The 25,947-nt window shown below is 36.1% G+C and overlaps 1 protein-coding gene across 3 annotated transcripts in view; it reads right to left on the bottom strand.

The window, feature by feature from the left end:
- FSTL5 (follistatin like 5) overlaps positions 1-24,397 on the bottom strand; it is an 873,776-nt gene extending 849,379 nt beyond the window's left edge. For all 3 annotated transcript variants that reach the window (XM_049906161.1, XM_049906162.1, XM_049906163.1), the window contains exon 1: positions 24,272-24,397. In XM_049906161.1, the coding sequence (XP_049762118.1) occupies positions 24,272-24,397 (126 nt within the window). The remainder of the gene's footprint in view (positions 1-24,271) is intronic.
- Between the last annotated feature and the right edge of the window lie 1,550 nt (positions 24,398-25,947).

Raw genomic sequence — 25,947 nt, 5'->3', positions numbered from 1 at the left:
AATAGTAGGAGACTTCAATACACCACTTTTGGTGAAGGACGGGCTATCTAGAAAGAAACTCAATAAAGATACAGAAGATCTAAATGACACAATCGACCAACTTGACTTCGTAAATATATGTACATATATACAGAACACTCCACCCAACAGCAGCAAAATATATATTCTTTCCAATACACATGAAACATTATCCAGAATAGACCACATTTTAGGCCACAAAGCAAGCCTTAACAAAATCTAAAACATCAAAATAATGCAAAGCATCTTCTCTAATCATAATGCCATTAAAAAAAGAGTAGAAATCAATAATAGAAAAAGCAAGGAAAAAAAATCAAGTACATGGAAACTGAACAGGACCTTGCTTAAAAACAACTGGGTAATAAAAGAAATTAAGGCTGGAATAAAAAAAAAATCATAGAATTAAGCGAGAATGAGAACACAGCTTACCAAAACCTTTGGGACCCAGCAAAAGCAGTGCTTAGAGGTCGATTTATGGCAACAAACATACACGTTAAAAAAAGAAGAAGGAGCCTAAATCAAATCTTGAACATAAAATTCAAACAGAAAGAGAGCAAAAAAAAAAAAGCCCTTGGGCACCAGAAGAAAGAAAATATAAAGATTAGAGCAGAAATAAATGAAATAGAAAACAAAACAACTGAAAGGATCAGCAAGACCAAAAGTTGGTTCCTTGAAAACATCAACAAAATCAAAAAACCACAGTCCAAACTGACATAAGAAAATGGGAGAAGAAGCAAATAACCCAAATATGAAATGAGATGGGTGACATCATCACAGGCCCAAATGAAATAAAAACAATCATAACAGAATACTATAAAAGATTTTGCTTCAACAAATTTAAAAACTGAGAGGAAATGGGCAAATTTTCTAGAAACATAATAAATTAACCTAAACTAACACAAACTGAGATAGAAAAACTAAACAGAACCATATCAAAAGAGATTGAAGTGATAGTAAAAAAAAAAAATCCCCCCAAAACCCCTGGACCAGACAGATTTACTGGAGAATTCTACCAAACTTTTAGAGAGGAGATAACACCAGTACTACTCAAGCTATTTCCAAACCCAAACCCAGTGCCGTTGAGTCAATTCCGTCTCATTGCGACCCTATAGGACAGAGTAGAACTGCCCCATAGAGTTTCCAAGGAGTGCCTGGTGGATTCAAACTGCCGACCCTTTGGTTAGCAGCCAAAGCACTTAACCACTGCGCCACCAGGGTTTCCCAAGCTATTTCAGAACATAGAAAAGGAAGAAGTACTCTGGAGCTCATTCTATGAATACAGTAAACCCTGACACCAAAGCCAGGCAAAGACACCACAAACAAGAAAACTACAGACCAAATTCCCTCATGAACACAGACACAAAAATCCTCAACGAAGTTCTAGCCAATATAATCCAACAGCATATGAGAAAAAATAATACATCATGACTAAGTAGGATTCATATCAGGTATGCAGGGATGGTTCAATATTAGAAAATCGATCAATGTAATCCACCACATAAATGAACTAAAAACAAAGAACCAAATTACCTTTATCAATAAACATCAAAAAGGCCTTCGAAACTCATTCCTGATAAAAATTCTCAGCAAAATAGGAAAGAAAGGGAATTCCTCAACATAATAGGGGCATGTATTCAATACCAACAGCCAACATCATTCTAACAGAGAGAGACTAAAGGTACTCTCCTTGAGAACAGAAACCAGACAAGGATGCTCTTTATCACTGCTTTTATTCAAATATTGTGCTGGATGTCCTAGATAGAGCAATAATGCAAGAAAAAGAAATAAAGGACATCCAAATTGGTAAGGAAGAGGTAAAACTATCCCTAATCACAGATAATATGATTTTATACACAGAAAACTCAAAAGAATCCACAAGAAAGCTACTGGGCCTAATAGAAGATTTCAGCAAGGCAGCAGGATACAAAACTAACATACAAAAATCCATTGGATTCCTCTACACCAACAAACAACTTCAAAAAGGAAATCACCAAATCAACAATGTTTGCAACAGTGCCCAAGAAGACAAAGTGCTTAGGAAAGAATCTAACCAGGGATGTGAAATACCTGTACAAGGAAAACTATAACACTACTGCAAGAAACCCAAAAAGACTTACAAAAATGGAAAAATACACCATGCTCATGTGGATAAGAAGACTCAACACTATGAAAATGTCAATTCTACCCAAAGAAATCTACAAATACAATGCAATTCTGATCCAAATTCCAATAGCATTCTTTAACAAGATGGAGAAAAAAATCATAGACTTTATACGGAAAAGGAAGAGACCTTGGATAAGTAAAGCATCACTGAAGAAGAATAAAGTGAGGGGCTTCACACTACCTGGCTTTAGAACCTATTATATAGCTACGGTAGTCAAAACAGTTTGGTACTGGTACAACAACAGACACATAGACCAATGGAACAGAATTGAGAATTGAGATGTAAATCCGCCCATCGATGAGCAGTTGATATTAGGCAAAGGGCCAAAGTCTGTTAAATGGGGAAAAGAAAGTCTCTTTAACAAATGGTGCTGGCATAACTGGATATACATCTGCAAAAAAATGAAACAAGACCCATAGCTCAAACCATACAAAAAAAAGTAACTCAATGTTGATCAAAGACCTAAATATAAAATCTAAAATGATAAATATCATGGATGAAACAATGGGGAAAACTAGGAGCCCTAATAAAAAAACATGGCATAAATAGTATAGAAACCGTAATTAACAATGCACAACCCCCAGAAGAGAAACTAGATAACTGAGAGCTCATAAAAATTAAACACTTATGCTCATCAAAAGACTTCACCAAAAGAGTAAAAAGAGAACCTACCGATTGGGGAAAAATATTTTGGCTATGACATATCCGCTGAGGGTCTAATCTCTGTTAGATGCCATTGAGTCAGCTCCGACTCATAGCTACCCCACGAACAACAAAAGGAAGTATCACCAGGTGCTGGGCCTTCCGCACAATCATTTCTGTGCTTAAGCGCATTGTGGCAGCCGCTGTGTCAATCCATCTCATTCAAAGTCTTTTTCTTTTTCTCTGACCATCTACTTTACCAAGAATGATGTCCTCCTCCAAGGATTGATCACTCCTGATAATACATCCAGAGTATATGAGATGTAGTCTTGCCATTCTTGCTTCTAAGGAGCATGCAGGTTGTACTTCTTCCAAGACAAATTTGTTTGTTCTTTTGGCAGGCCACGGTATCTTAGCTATCTAGTGCTACTATAACGGAAATACCACAAGTGAATGGCTTTAACAGAGAGAAATTTGTTCTCTCACCGTCTAGTAGGCTAGAAGTCCAAATTCTGGGTGTCAGCTCCAGGGGAAGGCTTTCTCTCTCTGTTGGCTCTGGAGGAAGGTCCTTATCATCAATCTTCCTCTGGACTAGAAGTTTCTCCTCATAGGAACCCAGGGTCCAAAGGGCATGCTCTGCTCCTGGTGCTGCTTTCTTGATGGTATGAGTTCCCCCTCTCTGCTTGCTTTCCTTTTCTTTTTTCTCTTTTTAGAAAAACGGTGGTGCGGGCCACACTCCAGGGAAACTCCCTTTACATTGGATCAAGGATGTGACCTTAGTAAGGGTGTTACAATCCCACCCTAATCCTCTTTAATGTAAAATTACAATCACAAAATGGAGAACCACCACACAATACTGGGAATCATGGCCTAACCAAGTTGACACATATTTTGGGGGGGCACAATTCAATCCATGACACACGGTATATTCAATATTCTCCTCCAACACCATGATTCAAAGGTGTCCACTCTTCTTTGGTCTTCCTTATTCATTGTCCAGCTTTCACATGCATATGAGGCTATTGAAAACACCATAGCTTGGGTCAGGCGCACCTTAGTTTTCAAGGTAACACCTTACTTTTCAACACCTTAAAGAGGTCTTTTACAGCAAATTTGCCCAATGCAATGCATCTTTTGATTTCTTGACTGCTGCTTCCATGGCTGTTGGTTGTGGATCCAAGTAAAATGAAATCCTTCACTACTTCAATATTTTCTGTTTATCACAATGTTGCTTACAAGTCCAGTTGTGAGGGTTTTTCTTTTCTTTGTGTTGAGGTGTAATCCTTACTGAAGTCTGTGGCCTTTGATCTTCATCAGTAAGGGCTTCAAGTCCTCTTTACTTTGAGCAAGCAAGGTTGTATAACATAGATTGTTAATGAGTCTCCCTCAAATCCTGATGCCCCATTCTTCTTCATGTAGTACAGCTTCTCGGATTATTTGCTCAGGATACAGATTGAATGGTAAAAGGATACAACTTTGACGCACACCTTTCCTGACTTTAACTCACGCCGTAGCCCCTTGTTCTGTTTGAATGACTGCCTCTTGATCTATGTACAGGTTCCTCATGAGCACAATTAAGTGTTCTGGAATTCCCAATTCTTCCCAAAGTTATCCATAATTTGTTATGATTCACACAGTCAAATGGCTTTGCATAGTCAATAAAACACAGGTAAACATTTTTCTGGTGTTCTCTGCTTTCAGCCAGAATCTATCTGATGTTAGCGGTAATACTCTTGGTTCCATGTTCTCTTCTGAAACAAGCTTGAATTTCTGGCAGTTTCTTGTCAGTATACTGCTGCAGGCACTTTTGAATGATCTTCAGCAAAATTTTACTTTTGTGTGACATTGATGATATTGTTCTATAATTTCCACATTTGGTTAGATTTCCTTTCTTGGGAATATGTACAAATATGGATCTCTTTGAGTTCGCTGTTCAGGTAGCTGTCTTCCAAATTTCATGACAGAAATGAGTGAGAACTTCCAGCACTGCATCTGTTTCTTGAAATATCTCAATTGGTATTCCATTAATTCCTGGAACCTTTCTTTTTCGCCAATGCCTTCAGTGCACCTTGCACTTCTTCCTTCAGTACCATTGATTCCTGATCCTATACTACCTCCTGAAATGGTTGAACATCGACCAATTGGTCTAATCTCTAAAATCTACAAAATACTTGAATACCTCAAAAGCAAAAAGGCAAATAATCCAATTAAAAAATGGGCAAAGAATATGTACAGACACTTTACCAAATAAGACATTCAGGGGAGTGTAGATACCTGCAGAAATGCCTGTGATCATTAATCATCAGAGAAATGCAAATCAAAACTAATGAGATACCATTTTACCCCAGCAATACTGGCACTAATCCAAAAACAAACAAACAAACCAAAAAAAAATAACAAATGCTGTAGAGGTTAAGGGGAGATTGGAACTCTTATGCACTACTGGTTCACCATGTGAAATTGAACAGCCACACTCGAAAACCTTATAGCATTTTCTTAAAAAGCTGTGAATATAAATAACATATGATCCAGAAATCCCACTCCTAGGAATATACCCTAGAGAAATAAGAACAATCACACAAATAGACATGTGCACACCCACGTTCATTGCAGCACTGTTCACAATAGAAAAAGATGGAAACATCCTAAATGCCCATCAACAGATGGATGGATAAACAAATTATGGTATATACACACAATGGAATATTATACAAAGATAAAGAAAAATGATGAATCCATGCAACATCTCACAACATGGATGAGTCTGGAGGGCATTATGCTGAGTGAAATAAGTCAGCCCCAAAAGGACAAATATTGTATTAGACCACTACTATAAGAATATCAAGAAAAGGTTTAAATACAGAAAAAAAAAAATTGATGATTACAAGGGTTGGGAAATCACTAACTAGATAGTAGAAAAATGTCAACCTCAGTGAAGGGAAGGACAACACATAATATAGTGGAAGTCAGCGCAACTGGACCAAAGCAAAAGCATAGACATTTCCTAGACATCCGAACACTTGAAGGGACTGAGTAGCAGGGGCTGCGGGCTGGGAAACACAGTCTTGGGAAACATCTAGGTTAATTAGCATAACATAGTTCATAAAGAAAATGTTCTACATCCCTCTTTTGGTGAGTAGCTTCTGGGTCCTAAATGTTTTCGAGTGGCCATTTAGGATACATCTACTGGTCCCATCCTGTCTGGAGCAAGGGGGAATGAAGAACACTAAAGACACAAGGAAAATATTAGCCCAAAGGACTAAAGTATCACATAAGCCAGAGACACCTCCAGCCTGAAACCAGAAGAACTACATGGTGTCTAGCTACCACCAACAACTACTCTTACAGGGATCACAACAGAGAATCTTGGACAGAGTGAGAGAAAAATGTAGAAAATAATTGAAATTCACAAAAAAAGATCAGACTTACTGGTCTGACAGAGACTTGAATAATCCCCTACACTTTGGCCCCTGGACATTCTGCTAACCCAAAACTGAAACCATTCCTGAAGCCCACTTTTCAGACAATGATTAGACAGACCTATAAAACAAATGATAACACATTAGGAACATGATTCTTAGTTCATTCAATTATACTAGCTCCTGTCCAAAAGCAAGTTGAGAAAGCAGGAAGAGACAAGAACTGGACAAATGGACACAGGAAACCCGGGATGGAAAGGGGAAGCAAGCTGTCACGTTGTGAGGATCACAACCAATGTCACAAAACAATGTGTGTATAAATTTTTGAATGAGAAATTAACTTGAGCTGTAAACTTTTATCTAAAGCACAATAACTTTAAATAAATAAGAATAGGTCACAGACTGCGTGAAAATATATGAACTACCTGACAAAAAAGTTTTAGATAATTCATATAAGTATGTCCACAGTGATTAACAGAAAGTAAAACAATATAACAAATAATGGGCAACAAATTCGAACAAACACTTCACAGAAAAATATTCGATGGATAGTAAGTAAATGAAAAGCTGTTCTAGGTCACTAAGCTTTGAGGAAATTCTAATTAAAAGTAAAATGTTACCATTACATGTTCTCAAGAATGGCTAAAATTAAAAAAGACTGAAAATATGACAAGAACAAACATTGCTGAGCGTTAAGGATTGAATTGTGTCCTCCAAAAATACGTGTCAACTTGACTAGGCCATGATTCCCAGTGTTGTGTGATTGTCCACCATTTTGTGATCTGATGTGACTATCCCATGTGTTGTAAATCCTAACCTTTTTGATATTAATGAGGCAAGATTAGAAGCAGCATGTTATCTGAACGAAACAAGAATCAGTCTACAAGATTAGGTTGCATCTTGAGTCAATATCTCTTGAGATATAAAAGAGAGAAGCTAGCAAAGAGGAGAGGGACCTCATGCCACCAAGAAAGAAGACCTGAGAGTGGAGTGTGTCTTTGTACCCAGGGTCCCTGTAGTGAGAAGCTCTTAGAGCAGCGGAAGATTGATGACAAAGACCTTTCCCCAGAGCAAACAGAGAGAGAAAACCTTCCCTGCAGATGGTACCCAAGATACCAAGAGTGAAATAATTGAAAATTCCATACACTGCTGCTGCAAATGTAAAATTGTGCAACCACTTAAGAAAAAGTTCTGGAAATTTTTTTATTAAAAAAATAAGCAAAGCTACCTCTGAACCAGCAATCTACCCCTAGGTATTGATCCAATGAAAATGAAAAGAAATTTTCACACAAATACGTGTACAACAATGTTCATAGCAGTTTTATTCATAATAGCCCCAATCAGGAAACAACCTAGGTTTCCATCAGTAGGAAAATTGTGGTATATTCATACGATGGGAAACTATTCAGCAATAAAATGGACTGTACTACTGATAGACAAAATTACCTGGACAGATCCCCACAACATTATTTTGAGTGAAGGAAGAATTATACAAATCTGCATATACAGTAAGATCACATTTACATGAAATTTTAGAGCAGACAAAGCTATACCGTGGTGAAAAAGAACACATCGGTGGTGGCCTCAGAGGGAGTCGGTGCAGAGATTGACAGGGAAGGGACATGAGGACGCTCTCCTGGGAAATGATAATATTGTGTATCTTGATACCTCTGTATTTTTTCAATTATTTTCATTCAGTGATTGGTTACACACATACACATTTGTCAAAATGCAGAGGATATGCACTTAAGATTCTGACATTCCATTGTACATAAAATTTATTTCAAAAGAAAACACAAAAATGTTTAACTCTAGCTGATGACATATATGATCAATATTGAGGGGAGAAGAGTTAATGTCTGCAATGTAATTTCAAAGGAATAAAAATAAGATGGATTAATACATAAAATGAGGAATGAATAAATGGACATATATGTGAAAAAACAAGTATACTAAAATGTTTATCTAGGTAACGGTTATTAGTATGTTCACTGTAAAATGCAATTAAATTTTCTATATGCTCTAAAATTTCATAATAAATGTGGGAAAAAATAAAACAAAAGGGATACATAATTCCCTTCAGGAATTTCCTAAACTTTCACAGGATTTTGAGGGTTTTTTTTTTTTTTTTTTTGATGGGTTAATGTTTATATTACTTCAAAACATATACTTTTTTAAATGTATGTCATTTTTTTTTGGTTTATTTATTTGTGTTTATATTGTAGGAACACATGCTTGTGTTAGAAATTTATAGAAGATTTGTATCGGTCTAATTGGCTAAATACCCTGGGAACTGTATAAACTGAGAAGTAATGTAACTGTATTTTTTTGAGATATTATATTATGTGGACTTTCCATCTAATTACTCAGAAACAGGATTTTTTTTTTCAATAATAAAGGTCTTGAAGATATCTGTCATAAAAAGGAAAACTATTTTAAAAAATTGGGAAAGTGAAAAGAGACTCTTAAGAAAAAAACAAAACCATACTGCCAGCATTTTTGATAACATACGTGAACAAATATCTGACAGCCTGTTGAAAAATAGGACTTTATTGTTGAAAGTTTCTATGGATTGGTAGTATAATGATTGACAGCCTGATGTTTGAAGGGGCTATGTGTTTAATCTGCACAGCTGATAAGAGCACAACCACTTTTAGACAACCTGGTGGCTAGTTCAACATCTTAAACTACGTATGATTCTCTTGTACCTAGCTCAGCAAATATACTTAGTCACCCTCATTTATTTTCCTGCAGTCTCCCTCTTCTAAAGCCATATTTGCACTGGCTCTCCCTGAAGGACAGTCTCCTCGTTGCACATTTAAATAAGGTTTCAAATTGTGATTTGAATTCATTTGAGGAGTTTGCTTCACCAATAATTACAGTGCAAATCGAGTTGTGTATTTAAGAAGATGCCAATTAGAATGGATTTGTTTCGTGTCGTGTGTGTATTAGGCACTTAAGATATATTTGTTGAAATAATGAGTGAATATATTTTTCTTGTTGGCAAAAACTGGACTTGAAGAAAAGTGTTAATTTAAGACAGACAGTGTTGAAAGGAAACAGACTGGTTCTGGAAGACAGGAAAGCTGGATTCTAATCTTAAACTGAACAGTGCCTAGCTACATCACCTTCAACAAAAAAAATTCCCTCTCTGATCCTGTTTTCTCATCTGTATTAGTAAAAACACAATTTGAAAATTTCTACTCTAAGTCTAAAAACCCTAACTCTCAGCTGATATGCATAGCATTTGAGGTAAGAGTGATAACAGTGACTAATATTAAAAGTCATGCCACACTTCGTAACTGTGGCTTATATGTCATAAGTATTTTTTTTTTAACTATTAAACATGCTGAATGTCAAGCTCATAAATTAGGGTAAAAAAATTAGGATACTTCTTTTAATTTATAATGAAAGATTAAAAAATAACATAATTTACATATTGAAGTAGTGCAGGTAAACACTAGTTTTCTAGTACATTAATGTTAGTGACTAGATACATATCACATTTTTACTTTATTCACTTTTGTTAACTCATAAACTTTTTTCCTACTCCTACATATTTACAGTATCCACACTGAAACCTGTTGAAACAACATACATGTATGTTTATTATATATATAGCATGTATAATGTTATATATACATATAATAATAAGTAATATATTTTATTGATTGAAGAGGAGGAAGCGTAATATGTTTAATTAATATAAATTTAAGTATACTAATAGTTTGATTTCCTACACATATTATCTCAGCACTATCCACAAAAATAGTGAAAAAGGACTAGTTATAAAAATAAGAAAGATTTAAAAGTCAATCATAAGAAAATAAATAGTAATTATAAGTCTATTTAACTACACCTATTCTCATAATGGAAACCCTGGTGGCACAATGGTTAAGAGCTGTGGCTGCTAACCAAAAGGTTGGCATGGTGACTAAGATTATATGTCAGCTTCACTATTTTCAGTGTGTATATGTGGTCACTCTGATGCTTGAATCTGTTGCAAGTAGCCAATGAGTTGAAAGGAAGTTTCCTTGGGGGTGTGGCCTGTATCCAAATATAAGCAGATGTTCTGCCTTTTTTGAATCCCTTGCTGCATCCTGTTCACTTGATCTCTGACTCTTGGGACTTGAGATATCAGCTTATCTGTAAACCTTGGAATTCGTAGATATTCACAGCCTGAGAGCAGGGGTCCTGATCTCTGACCTGCCAATCTTGAGTTTGCCAGCCCCAGCAGCTTCGTGAATTGAGAGAAGCCTCTATCCTGATACATGGACTTAGATTGTTTCAGCCTCTACAATCACATGAGTGTCTCCTTGATATAAATTTCTTTCTATATATTTATACACTTTACTGGTTTTGCTTCCCTAGAGAACCCAGCCTAAGACAGTCAGCAGCTCGTTAGCAGAATCCAAAACATTGAAATGTTACAAAGCATCTTCTCTGACCATAAGGCAATAAAAGTGGAAATGTATAACAGGAAAAGCAGGGAAAAGAAATCAAACACTTGGAAACTGAACAATACCCTGCTCAGAAAAGACTGGATTATAGAAGACATTAAGAATGGAATAAAGAAATTCATACAATCCAATGAAAATGAAAGCGCTTCCTATCAGAACCTTTGGGGCACAGCAAAAGCGGTGCTCAAAGACCAAATTATATCAATAAATGAACACATACAAAAAGAAGAAAGGACCAAAATCAAAGAATTATCCCTAAAACTTGAACAAATAGCAAGAGAGCAACAAAAGAAACCCACAGGCACCAGAAGAAAAAGAATTATAAAAATTAGAGCTGAACTAAATGAAATAGAAAACAGAAAAACAATTGAAAGAATTAACAAGGCCAAAAGATGTTTTTTTGAAAAAATCAACAAAATTGATAAACCACTGGTCAAAATGACAAAACAAAAACAGGTGAAGAAGCAAATAACCTGAATAAGAAATGAGGCAGATGATATTACAACAGACCCAACTGAAATTAAAAGAATCATATCAGATTACTATGACAAATTGTACTCTAACAAATGTGAAAACCTAGAAGAAATGGATGAGTTCCTAGAAAAACACTACCTACCTAAACTAACACAAACAGAGGTAGAACAACTAAATAGACCCATAACGGAAGAAGAGATTGAAACGGTAATCGAAAAACTTCCAACAAAAAAAAGCCCTGGTCAGGACAGCTTCACTGCAGAGTGCTACCGAACTTTTGGAGAAGAGTTAACACCACTACTACTAAAGGTATTTCAGAGCATAGAAAAGGACTGAATACTACCAAATTCATTCTATGAAGCCACCGTATCCCTGATACCAAAACTAGGTAAAGACACCACAAGAAAAGAAAATTATAGACCTATAGCCCTCGTGAACATAGATGCAAAAATCCTCAACAAAATTCTAGCCAATAGAATTCAACAATATATCAAAAAAATAATTTGCCATGACCAAGTGGGATTCATACCAGGTATGCAGGAATGGTTCAACATTAGGAAAATAATTAATATAATCCACCACATAAATAAAACAAAAGACAAGAATCACATGATTTTATCAATTGATGCAGAAAAAGCATTTGACAAAGTTCAACACTCATTCAGGATAAAAACTCTCAGCAAAATAGGAATAGAAGAAAAATTCCTCAACATAATAAAGAGCATTTAACAAAGTCAACAGCCAACATCACCCTAAATGGAGAGAGCCTGAAAGCATTCCCACTGAGATCCAGAAACAGATAAGGCTGCCGTTTATCACCACTCTTATTCAACATTGTGCTAGAGAGCCTAGCCAGAGCAATTAGGCTAGATAAAGAAATAAAGGGCATCCAGATTGGCAAGGAAGAAGTAAAAGTATCTCTATTTGCAGGTGACATAATCTTATACACAGAAAACCCTAAGGAATCCTCCAGAAAACTACTGAAACTAATGGAAGAGTTCAGCAGAGTATCGGGGTACAACGTAAACATACAAAAATCAGTTGGATTCCTCTACACCAACAGAAAGAACATCGAAGAGGAAATCACCAAATCAATGCCATTTACAGTAGCTCCCAAGAAGATAAAATACTTAGGAATAAATCTTACCAGAGATGTGAAAGACTTATACAAAGAAAACTACAGTACACTTCTGCAAGAAACCAGAGACTTACGTAAGTGGCAAAACGTACCTTGCTCATGGATAGGAAGACTTAACATTATAAAAATATCTATTCTACCAAAAGCGATCTATACGTTTAATGCAATTCTGATCCAAATCCCAACGAAATTCTTTAATGAGATGGAGAAACAAATCACCAATTTCATATAGAAGGGAAAGAGGCCCCAGATAAATAAGGCATTACTAAAATAGAAGAACAAAGTGGGAGGCCTTACTTTACCTGATTTAAGAACCTATTATGCCGCCACAGTCTTCAAAACAGCCTGGTACTGGTACAGCAGATACATAGACCAATGGAACAGAGTTGAGAACCCAGACATAAATCCATCCACATATGAGCAGTTGATATTTGACAAAGGCCCCAAAACAGTTAAATTGGGAAGACAGTCTTTTTAACAAATGGTGCTGGCATAACTGGATATCCATTTGCAAAAAAATGAAACAAGACCCATACCTCACTCCATGCACAAAAATGAGCTCAAAATGGATCAAAGACCTAAATATAAAACCTGAAACGATAAAGATTATGGAAGAAAACATAGGGACAATATTAGGAGCCCTAATACGTGGCATAAACAGTATACAAAACATTGTTAAGAATGCAGAAGAAAAACTAGATAACTGGGAGTTCCTAAAAATCAAACACCTATGCTCATCCAAAGACTCTACCAAGAGAGTAAAGGACTACCTACAGGCTGGGAAAAAATTTTAGCTATGCCATTTCTGATCAGCATCTGATCTCTAAAATCTACATGATATTGCAAAAACTCAACTACAAAGAGACAAATAACCCTATTAAAAAATGGGCAAAAGATATGAATAAACGCTTCACTAAAGAAGACATTCAGGTAGCTAACAGATACATGAGGAAATGTTCATGATCATTAGCCATTAGAGAAATGCAGATCAAAACTACAATGACATTTCATCTCACTCCAACAATGCTGGCATTAATCCAAAAACACAAAATAATAAATGTTGGAAAGGCTGTGGAGAGATTGGAACACTTCTACACTGCTGGTGGGAAGGTCAAATGGTACAACCACTTTGGAAATCGATTTGGTGCTTCCTTAAAAAGCTAGAAATAGAACTACCATACGATCCAGGAATCCCACTCCTCAGAATATAACCTAGAGAAATAAGAGCCTTTATATGAACAGATATATGCATACACATGTTTATTGCAGCACTGTTTACAATAGCAAAAAGATGGAAGCAACCAAGGTGCCCATCAATGGATGAATGGATAAATAAATTATGGTATATTCACACAATGGAATACTGCGCATCGATAAAGAACAGTGACGAATCTGTGAAACATTTCATAACATGGAGGAACCTGGAAGGCATTATGCTGAGTGAAATTAGTTGCAAAGGACAAATATTGTATAAGACCAACATTATAAGAACTTTAGAAATAGTTTAAACTGAGAAGAAAACACTCTTTTGTGGAATGAGAGGAGGGAGGGAGGGTGGGAGAGGGGTATTCACTAATTAGATGGTAGATAAGAACTACTTTAGGTGAAAGGAAAGACAACACACAATACAGGGAGGGCCAGCACAACTGGACTAAACCAAAAGCAAAGAAGTTTCCTAAATAAATTGAATGCTTCAAAGGTCAGCAGAGCAAGGGCGGGGGTTTGGGGACTATGGCTTCAGTGGACATCTAAGTCAATTGGCAAAATAAATTCTATTAAGAAAACATTCTGCATCCCACTTTGAAGAGTGGTATCTGAGGTCTTAAAGGCTCTCAAGCAGCCAACTAAGATGCATCAATTGGCCTCAGCCCACCTGGATCAAAGGAGAATGAAGAACACCAAGGACACGAGGTAATTACAAGCCCAAGAAACAGAAAGGGCCATATGAAGCAGAGACTACATCATCCTGAGACCAGAAGAACTAGATGGTACCCGATTATAACCGATGACTGCCCTGACAGGGAACACAGCAGAGAACCCCTGAGGGAGGAGGAGAGCAGTGGGATGCAGACCTCAAATTCTCATAAAAAGACCAGACTTAATGGTCTGACTGAGACTGGAAAGACCCCAGTGGTCATGGCCCCCAGACCTTCTGTTGGCTCAGGACAGGAACCATTCCCGAAGCCAACTCTTCAGACATGGATTGGACCAGACAATGGGTTGGAGAGGGTTGCTGGTGAGGAGTGAGCTTCTTGGATCAGGTGGACACTTGAGACTATGTTGGCATCTCCTTCCTGGAGGGTAGATGAGAGGGTAGAGGGATTTAGAAGCTGGCGAAATGGACAGGAAAAGAGAGAGTGGATGGAGACAGCAGGCTGTCTCTTTATGGGGAGTGTAATTGGGAGTATGTAGCAAGGTGTATATAATGTTTTTATGTGAGAGACTGACTTGATTTGTAAACTTTCACTTAAAGCACAATAAAAATTACAAAAAAAAAAAAAAAGACAGTTGGCAGTTTGAATCCAGCAGGCACTCCTTGGAAACCCTATGGGGCAGTTCTCCTCTGTCCTATTGGGTTGCTATGAGTTGGAATCAACTGGACAGCAACAGGTTTTTTTATTCACATAATTTGATTTTTTAACCAGTAAAAGGCTGAATGGCTGCTCCTGAAAAGAAGGGTAAAGCTATATGCATTTGTTTCTTTTCCAATTATCAAGATAATACTAAAATATGCAAAGAGGTGGAGTTTACACCTGCATAAGGTATGTTATAGAAGAAGACACATGAGTTTAAGAAACTTGGATCTGTTACATAGACAAAGGGGGACATTGCCTTCCCTTTGGTCTGAACAGAGATACTGTGGGGGTAAAAGAGGGCACTTTATCTCTGGTCACTTGAAAATTCCTCTTCAGGTGGCAGACAACATAGTACATTCTTAAAGCTGCTTCATAAGTGGGATTCTCTAAAATTGTAGACAAGCATGGCTCCAAGATGCTATACAAATTTAACTTTATTTGATTACTTTGGCATATTTGCAGTGAATAGACATAAATATAATGCTAATACATCTTTTTTATATATATTTAAAAACTTCAAATTTTAAAAAGGAAAACTGCTATTTTTTTTTTCAAGTTACAGCTACTCTTAAAGCTTTAAGCAATATATGTTAATGCTAGGTCACAGAGGTATAAAGGAGCATTTTTGTTTGTTTGTTTTTTGCATACCACCTTACATATCTGTTACTATTGCTTTGAGAGCTCTTTCTCAAAGAGATCAAAAGACAATTTTCTGTAGTAGGTTCTTATCTTGAGAATTTTTAAAAGATAGATGTTTTCCTTTATTTACTTGCATTTATAAAGCAAAGTGATTCAGTCCACTGCATACCAATTTTCCCCAGAATGTCAAATGTGTCCTAGTCTGAAGGAGTAAACATGCTAGCAACACACCCAAAAGTCATTTTTTTTTTTTTATCACTTAGTTCTTGAAAGGACTCTTAACCAGGTAAAAAGCAGGATGAAGCTATAAGCAAGTAGTTGGCCTTATGCAGAATTATTTATTTAATGGCAATTCTGACATCTTGTGGTGCTCCCAGTATGTGTTGGAAGAAAATTCTCCATTGGTCACTAATGTTACTGAACATCTTCTAAAGCAAAGAGAGTGACTGCCCTTTGCTCTTGACTATCTGTTACACAACGACAAAAATCTGTTCAAGGATGTTTATAAAGCAAACCACCTTAAAACATAGAGATGATGTCTCCCACTGGAGCAAAGGGTAAATGACCTTACAGCCTCGGAAGATATAGACATTATCTCTTCACAGGAGAGACAAGCCATACTTACTGTCCGCAATAATGTCTCCCTCTAGAGCAAAGAGCAGGCATGCTTATGTCTTTAAAGTGTTAAAAGCAAATATGACACCTTGAAGACTAAAGTGCACCTGACCCAAGTCATGGTATTTCCAACTGCCTCACATGCATATGAAAGCTGGACAACGAATAAGGAAGATCAAAAAATAATTGATGCCTTTGAATTATGGTGTTGGTGAAGAATATTGAATATACCATGGACTGCCAGAAGAACAAACATATCTGTTTTGGAAGAAGTGCAGCCAGAATGCGCCTTAAAAACAAGGATGGTGAGACCTCATCTCACATACTTTGGACATGTTATCGGAAGAGACCAGTTTCTTGAAAAAGACTTTGTACTTGGTAGAGAATCAGCAAAAAAGAGGAGGACCCTCAATGTGATGGGTTGACACAGTGGCTACAACAATGTACTCAAGCATAGCAATTATTGTGAGGATGGTACAGAACTGGGCAGTGTCTCCTGTTGTACATAGGGTCTCTATAAGTAAGAATTGACTCGACAGCACCTAAAACAACAATGGCAACAAATGTCTTCCTCCAGAACAAACAGCAAGCATGCTTACTATCCGTATACAGATCCAAGTTTCTTAAAGGCATGAGTCTTCTCATGTAACATAAGTATGACTTAGGCAGGTGTGAACTAGTCCCCTTTGCATTGCCCTGTAGAAATTTGGCTCAGAAAATGAACACAGATACTCAAATTCTAGCTATTGCTATTGCATGAGCTATAAATTGTCCTTTGTCTCTGATCCATGAGCCTCATGTCTTTTGTCAATATTCATAAAACTGTGGCAGACGAACTTATTAATTTGCAAGGAGGGTAAAAGCTCAGACCTTTCACAGTTCTTGACAGTATGCAGGGTTACTTACTGAGGCAAAGTTTACTCATAGATTTCATTGCCCCACCAGTGTTTGGAAGGTAAAAAGAGAGGGAGAAACTCAGAGTACCTCTTCTCAACAGAGTCATCGTTAAAATACAGATTCTCTTAAGACATGTAGGATAAGAAGTGCATAACATCAAGAAAGATAAATATCACACCAAGAAATACAGTATCAATTCAAGTGAAACCAACTTTAATTAAAAGCGTTTTCTAAACATTACTGCCTTTTGATTTCTGCCTAACCTATTGCTGTCCAGTCAATTCTGACTCATAGTGACCCTATAGGACAGAGTAGAACTGCCCCACAGGGTTTCCAAGGCTGTAATCTTTACAGAAGCAGACTGCCACATCTTTCTCCCACAGAGCAGCTGGTGAGTTTGAACTGCCAGCTTTTCCATTAGCAGCCCAAGCGCTTAATCTCCTGAAAGACTGAGAAAGCAGTTTTGCGAAAGCTCATCAGATTTCTTAGATGTGTTCCTTCTAGTTATAAAGAATAGGGAACTATTACATGCATGTTGATTTTGTTAACCTAAGACTTCATTTTTAAAACTATTCTGCAATAATTCTCACATAGGCAGCAAAGGAGGGGAGGATATCAGTAAATACTTGATTGATTGCATTGCTCAGAAAAAAATAATTCAAATATCATGTTTTGTATTTTTCAAACAATTCATTTCATTAGAAAAATTTTTATGTGTATTAATAGTATATAGACTTCAGGCTATGGAATATATGGAATAAATATATCAAGCTATATGTATTAATAATATATTCCTTAGCCCATAAGTCATTAATTTCTTAACCATAGCTCCTTTTGACTCCTCAGCCCCAGCATTTTTGCTCTCAGACAGTGGTCCAGATTGCTTCCTGTCCTTTGCAATATACATTAACATTTTAAAGGGTCTTCCCTTGAACTTACTGTAACCAGTCAAATATTTCAAATGGAATGGCACAATTCTTCCCCTGTCAGGAAATAAGGCTCCTGGATTTGCCTGAAGGCTCACAGCCTCTAAGCAGTCATGGGTTTGATGTTTTGTTTAATGTTTGGCTCATTCCCTAGGTTTCTTTTCTGCCACTCTTCACTGAGCCACATCTATCATTTTTTTAATATAAAAGCTAAGAAAAAAAAAAATCACCTTCCACAAATGCTTCCTTTCAATTATATCATATTACTATAGGGCAGTAGTGGAACAACTACTGTGGGGCAGTATAGAACTAGTCTTATAGGGTCTCTTTATAAGTCAGAATTGAATTAACTACAGAAAATGAGTTTGGTTTTGATTTTTACCACAGTGCATAGCAACACTTTCCAGAATTATTGTGTTATGTAAACTGTTTGGCCCATTTTCACAGTAACTACCGGACCCACATATGGTAACATTTTGATTTAGGAATTAAACCTATTTAGATTTACAGGAGCAGTCTGTCCTAGTGAACTGCACTTGGTGTTCTCTGATAACATTGACATACAAGCATTTTAAGGACTCTAAGTTGGTCCCCCTAAATATATTCAGAGAATATCCTTGTTGTTGTTATGACTGCTGCACACCTACTGCCCTTATAACATCTTTCCTCAAGCCTGACTCTATCTTCATCAGCAAACAATGCACCAGTGTGACGAGGGCTGTAGGTAAGAAGACAGGTAAGGTAAGGTACTGACTCTCAGTGGGTTTATAATCAACCAATTAGGGTACTTCTTAAGATGACAAAATAGAATACATACACATTACAAGGTTATATGTAAAGTGGGTGGTTAGATTACAACCCAGCAAGAAGTAAAGAGAAGAAATAAATAATGGGAAAAGAGAGTAAGAAAAGGCCAAGAGTGGAAATAAAAAGACAAAGGAGAACAGTATTTGTGGTTAGATGATGTGGGTTTAAGTCCCAGTCTTAAGTCTTTATTGTGAGGGCAGGCTAGGGTTTTACTGTGAAAACAAACAACCCCCAAATCTCAGTGGTTCAGATCAACTCATTTTACATTCCAAGACAATTACTCATGGTCAGGTTATTTTACCCATTATAGTCATTTAGACAGTTGGGATGATTAAGCAGCCACCACCTTGAAGAGATGCTCTTTGCATGCAAGAGAAAGAAGAGCACTCTGAGAAATTTTACAGTTGTATTTAAATATTCAGCGCAGATGCATTTCATGACACATGTTCATAACTCAGCCCCATCTAGATGCATGACCCCATCTAACCACAAAGGTAGAAGTAATTCTACCTCACTGCCATGCAATCAGAATAGGAAAGAACAAAAATATGTGGCACACAGAACAAATTACTAAAAGCATTTGTTTTATAACTTGCACTAAGTTATTTAATCTCTGCATATCCAGTCCTTAATTTCACTTCCTAATATCCTAGCTGGGGAAAAGTAAACATTCACTAAAATATTTGTGAACCTAATTTGTTAACTGTAAAATAGAGATAAAGCCACTTACCATATGAAAATGTTCATATAATTAAATGACCCTGTGGGGTAAAGAATTTAAATTTACCCAGAGTAATAATGTTCTATTTCCTTGGTTCCTGAGAGATAACCCTTGGAATTTCATGAGTAGTTGAGCTGCCTCAGTTATCTATAGGTTTGTAGACCACACTTGAGAGTTTATGGTAATTAAGATGACTCTTGAGTGGAGACTGGCAAGGCCAGAAAGGTCATCATGTGGCCCACTAACCTCAGGGAAGAGGGTTTGATTCATGCCTATGGAATGAGGCCACAATGAAATATTTGGACATTGAAGCTACAAAGGACTTCCTGGTGGTAAAAAGTTTCTATGTGCTTGGAAGAGTAGTATGTCCCTATTGGAGACATGGAAGCTTCACACTGGGGACTCTTACAGGCCTCTCCTTATACATTTCTTCATTTATATCTTTTTTGCTGGCATAAAACTGAAATTTAAATTTAGCGCTTTCCATGAGTTCTGTGACTCATTCCAGCAAATTATCAAATCAGAGAGAGTAGTGGGTCAGAAGTAAATGGGGCCTGGGAACCTCGGGCTAAAGGGAACACCTGATTTTTAAGACACCATGTGAGAGGTGATGGAGCCTGGGGAGCTCGCTGAGCTTGTGCCTGACATCCTGAAGGGCAATGGGAAAACTACAAATTTGTAGCCAGCAGTTCAGAAGTGACAGCAGCCCTGGGGACTTTCGAACTTGCAGCTGACATCTGAAGTCTTGGGAAGTCTGGAGGACTGTGTCCTTTAACTTATGTGCTCTGACCTAGCACCAGGTGGTTAGGTTCAGAGGAAGAAGGAATGCATGAGCAGTGAGAACAGAAGTACAAAGTGAGGATTCTGATTTATGTTGATGATTATTACCCACACAGACCCGATGTATAGAATAAGGTTAAAAGAGTATTTGGTATATAGTAAACGCCTGGAGACACAGTTAATTCTATTTCTTTATGGGCTTCTCCAAGTACTCCAATTCTGGAAATGGCTCAGTACCTAGGAAACTTCAGGGAACCTTCTCACGAATACACAAAGCAATCAATAATGACTACATTATGATCAACGCCCAGATTCATGGCCACACACCAGCAAAGAGAAGGTGACTACTGCTTCTCTCCAAGTCTTCTTTGGCACTTTGGCCTAAACCAAAGCTACAGAAAACTTTAGAAAACCTTCATTTCAGTCCAGCCAAGACATGGATATAGAGAAATTCTGGTTGTGTGTATGGGGGACGGGAGGGTCAGTCTGAATGTACGTTAGATGCTTTTCCTTGAGATCAACGTCAAGTTACTGCCATTGACGTCTTTATTTTTTTCAGGGCCTTTTTCCCCCATCTCTCATCTACCTTTGCTTTTAGCTGTCCTTTACTGATAACTCTAATTATGCTTTTTGCTCTGGCTTCTTCTTGGAAAAATTGCTTTATATCTTTGGGTTTTAATTGTGTGTTTGGATAAACAAAATAATACTCCCTACATTCCTGGATAGGTTGAATTACAACAATTAAGGAAAATGAAAGCACAATATAAGTATGGAATGTTTAAATAAAAAATAAATGAAGCACTTTTGGAATTAAGATTTGATAATTATTTTTTGTTTTTTATCATTCCTAGAGTACTAATGAATTCCTACATCTGATGCTCCATAAATGCTTATTGAATAAACATATTGGGTGAAACCAGGATCAGTTCCCTCAGACATATCTCTGTAAATTATAATTAAAATTTCTAAGATTAGCATGATGTATTTATTTGTTACTCACTGTTATCCTGAAGTGTAGACAAATAAATATTCCATATCATTTATTCAAACATGTAGCTGCAAACTTGTTATAAATATAGTATATATATTTCTATATTTATACATAAAACATTTTTCTGTAATCTGATAAAAGTCTCTAATTTATTTCTTTCTCCCTGAATAGGATTCATTATACAGTTGGCACTCTAATAATTGTTAAAAATGTGTTCTATACATATACTAGTTAATATTCAGTGTATGGATACTTTTTCTAAGGAAAAAAATGTGGAAATTGGCTAATCAAAACTCAAGTTCTATTGAACTTATTATTGGTTTTATAATTTCCTATTAATCAATAACTAATATGGATATTAGTGAAATCTGATCTACAAGAAGTTCGCATTGTGTATTCTCTCAGTCTTATGAAAATATAGGCATTTCTACTCTTTGAAATCTAAGTAAAACTACATAAAAAGGTTAAAAAAAAAACAGATGAGAGGAAATTATGCAATTCTATCAACATATATGTATATATACTCATTTAAAAATTTTTATTAAGTATTGCTATGTTGATTTTATTCTGATAACATCATTGGAAAGTATAAAATTTAGATATTCAATTTATCATAGAAATTTAAATAATTAAATATGTTTCATCTTGTTTTTATCTATATTCTAGACAGATGAATAAGGAATTCACATCCTAACGAAATGAAACGGCCAATAAACCAATAAGTAAGTGAAATAGATATCTTGTCATTGGTCATGGACTATGTAGATTAAAAAAGCAAGGGAAAAGTGGGGATACGGAGTGTCTGTGGGTGTTCCATATTCACTCATGGTTTGGGAAGGTATCCCCAATAAATGGAAATATGACCCTAATGAGAATAGAGGTCAGCAGAAAAAAGATGATCAAGGATCCCAGGGGTAGTGACTGACAAAAGGAAATATAAAGGCTATAATGAGATTGTCTTCAAGGTCTCAGAGCAGGTACCTGTAGGTTGATAGTGGGTGGAAAGTGTCTGGTGGAATTCTTGACCAGGCTTGGATAATTCAGAGTACTTCTTACTTTCTGTCAAATACACACTTTCAAACACAAACACACACACACATGCACACACAACCCCTAAGTCTCACCAAATGTCTTTTATAGCTTCATCTTACTTCTGTATCAAGCAGTTTAAAAATTTAGTATTACCATAAAAATCTTTTGTCTCCTGGGTGTTTAAATACCAATGATTAGGTATTATTTATAGATGAAGACTTATAGAGGTGGAAAAAAGTAGGAGTGACTTGATTAGTTTAATGGTGACAGTGTTTCTAAAACTCCTTTGTTGTTTTTTTCTTTAAACATTTATTAAATCTCACAGCAACGTATGACAAGTAGTTTATCTTTAACATTCAACTTTAATTCAAAATGAGTTATTTATAAATCTACACAAACACATATAAACCTATAGTACTATATTTATTTTGCAGGGGAACAATCAGAAAAGCACTGTCATGTATGCCAGCATCATTTTTCTGTGACCAATTCAATTAAACCATATGTGCTATGTTCGCGGCACTGGGGCTGAATGGATGAGAAATGAAGTTCCTGACCTCAAGACACTTACAACTTGGAGCAGAGAAACTGTACAAAATCAGCCTTCACAAGATATGTAACTTTATGGGCTGAAAGTTTATATTAAATACGTTTGATGAGAGCATTCATAAAGGAATTATTATTTCCATTCTTTGGGTGGGGATAAAACTGAACAACAGTTCATGAGATAGAGGTTAAAAGTACAGGCCTGTTCACCAACTGCCTTCACACAGATCTGAACGCTTAGTAACTTATTTAGTTCTACATGCCACTGAATCTTTACAATTATTTCTGATATTGAAGTTTTTTTTTACTTTTTATTTTTCTTTTTCCGCCTATCAAGTCTATCCCTCATGTTAGTTCTAGCTAATTATATTTAGTATACATGAGCATTAATATAATCCCTTAAATTTTCTGTACAATGAAAATAAGGATGTCTCTGTAGAATTGCTTTCAAGATTAAATAAAATAATACATTTGAAAGCTACTGTGTCCAAAACATAAAAGTTCTCAATAAATGTTATTTTATCAAAATATTATGATATTTATGAAAGAATCTTAGCAAAATATATGCAAGAAAAATGTCAATAAACACTTTCATTGCATATATTGATTGTAAGAGAGAAAATCAGTTTACTGTATTTATGATTTCAGTATGTATCTTTTAAAGACAGTTATAAAAATAAATTTTACAAATATATACTATTTTTCTCCCATAATTAGCATGCCATTTTTTGTTTTTTTACTTTCTCTGAGAGCCAAAATGTATCATAAATTTTTGATTTAGTAAAACAGTTCTTCAGTGTATTATTTGCAGTATAATAATGAACTACTACTAAATAAAAGCACTAGCTTAATTTATTATTATTTTTTCTCCCCAATTTACATGTATCTTATACTTGAACATCAATTAACTTTGAAATTGGGACTATTTAACATGAGGAAGTAAAGTATTTGCCCAGCATTAGACAACTCAAAGTTATTTATTTTTTTGATAAAAGTAAACTTAAAAGAAAATACTAATGATAAAAAGAAAAATTAATCATTTTCTAACCTATGTCTACATACAGCATAGACTTTTTTTCTATATTTCATGGCAAATTCCAAAATAATGTTTTTTTGATCTAAAATTTTCTAAATTTAAGAGTAATATGGAAATAACACATGGTCAAATAGATTTTAACATTTTTACTTATTTTTATAAATACACTACTATTGCTCATGTAAATTTTAAAAATCTATTTAATAAATGGGCCATATCTATACTTTGTCAAGAAATTTCCAAAATTCCAACTATTTCGTGTTTTAAAATGTACATTTATTCTTAATATAGAATCCACTGAAAACTCTTAAGTGGATGATCAACCAGACAATGTGAAGCTTAGTTCATTTGTGCTACATATTTTGAGCAGATTCAGAATGTTGCCTGTACCTTGTGCCGCAATCTTACTAGAGGCTGATAGGATTTAAGAACATATCCTGCTTCTTTGGGTGGCCTTCCTTCCGATTCCAGAAAAATGAACCCAAGAACCAAGACTGCTGACCAGCACTTAAACATCCTTGTTGCTTTTAACCTGTCAAAATAAAAATTATAAATGATCAGGGAAAATGTGTTATATGTTGAAGAAAGTAATCAAGACATCTTCAATAGCACATAAAAACCTCCACAGATATAATCAAAACTTGATACCAATTGCCAACTTTATTATATTATTTAAGCATCTCCAAATACTGAATATTCCCTTGATCATATAAAATTTTTGCAGTTTCATTCAGATGAAGGAATAAAAGCACAGATAAAAAATGTATTGGAAGACAGAAAGGGCCACAGGAACCAGAGACCTACATCATCCTGAGACTAGAAGAACTAGTTGGTGCCTGGCCACAATCGATGACATCCCTGAGAGGGAGCACAACAGAGAACTCCTGAGGGAACAGGAGATCAGTGGGATGCAGACCCCAGATTCTCATAAAAAGACCATACTTAATGATCTGACTGAGACTGGAGGAATCCAGGCGGCCATGCTCCCGAGACCTTCTGTCGGCACAGGACAGGAACCATCCCCGAAGACAACTCATCAGACATGAAAGGGACTGGTCAGCAGGTGGGAGAGAGATGCTGATGAAGAGTGAGCTAATTATATCAGATGGACACTTGAGAGTGTGTTGGCAGCTCTTGTCTGGAGGGGGGATGGGAGGATAGAAAGAGAGGGAAGCTGGCAAAATTGTCACGAAAGGAGAGACTGAAAGGGCTGACTCAATAGGGGGAGAGCAAGTGGGAGTACGGAGTAAGATGTATGTAAACTTATATGTGACAGACTGATTGGATTTGTAAACGTTCACTTGAAGCTTAATAAAAGTTAATAAAAAAATGTATTGAAGAAAAAATTATAAAGACATTTAATTATAAATGTTGAAAGAAAACAAAAAAATAATCTACTGATAAATTTCTAAGCATCCATAGTGAACACAGCTATCAGGGTATTTATACAGCTTGAACTCCTCTTACAATACAGTTGATAAATTATGTTGACCAAAATGATAGCTATAATACTAATCTGGTAAAGACTGATAAGAGATTAACAAGACAGTCTTCCAGGTGGAGACTTAGTAAATAAACAGACTGAAATAGAACATGAGTTGGAATCGACTCGACGGCAGTGGGTTTGGTTTTTTTGGATTGAAATACAACAGATTGTGTCTTTAATGTTTTTATCCCCCTAGTATTTGATAGGGCCTTTCCTAGAATAGGAGCCCTGGTGGTGCAGTGGTTAAGAGCTCAGTTGCTAACCAAAAGATTGGCAGTTCAAATCCACCAGCTGCTCCTTTGGAAACCCTATGGGGTAGTTCTACTCCGTTGTATAGGATCCCTATGAGTTAGAATCGAGGTGACAGCAAAAGGTTTGTTTTTGTTTCTTTTGCTTTGGTTTCCTAGAATACTAATGTACAAATAGTTTGTAGTAAAAGCCTATGACTTTTTCTGCTGCTCGATGTTTTGAGATATACCAGAGAATTTGTAAAATAGCATAGACTTATCATGTAAACATCGCCTTCTTCAAAGCAAACAAGTGTATGCTTTGATTTCAGCTACATTCCACTTCAGCAATT

The sequence above is a fragment of the Elephas maximus genome, chromosome 13, assembly GCF_024166365.1.
Source record: "Elephas maximus indicus isolate mEleMax1 chromosome 13, mEleMax1 primary haplotype, whole genome shotgun sequence".
Taxonomy (NCBI): Eukaryota; Metazoa; Chordata; class Mammalia; order Proboscidea; family Elephantidae; genus Elephas; species Elephas maximus.
Note: the sequence above shows the minus strand (reverse complement) of the source record. Positions and strands in the feature narration are given on the sequence as shown.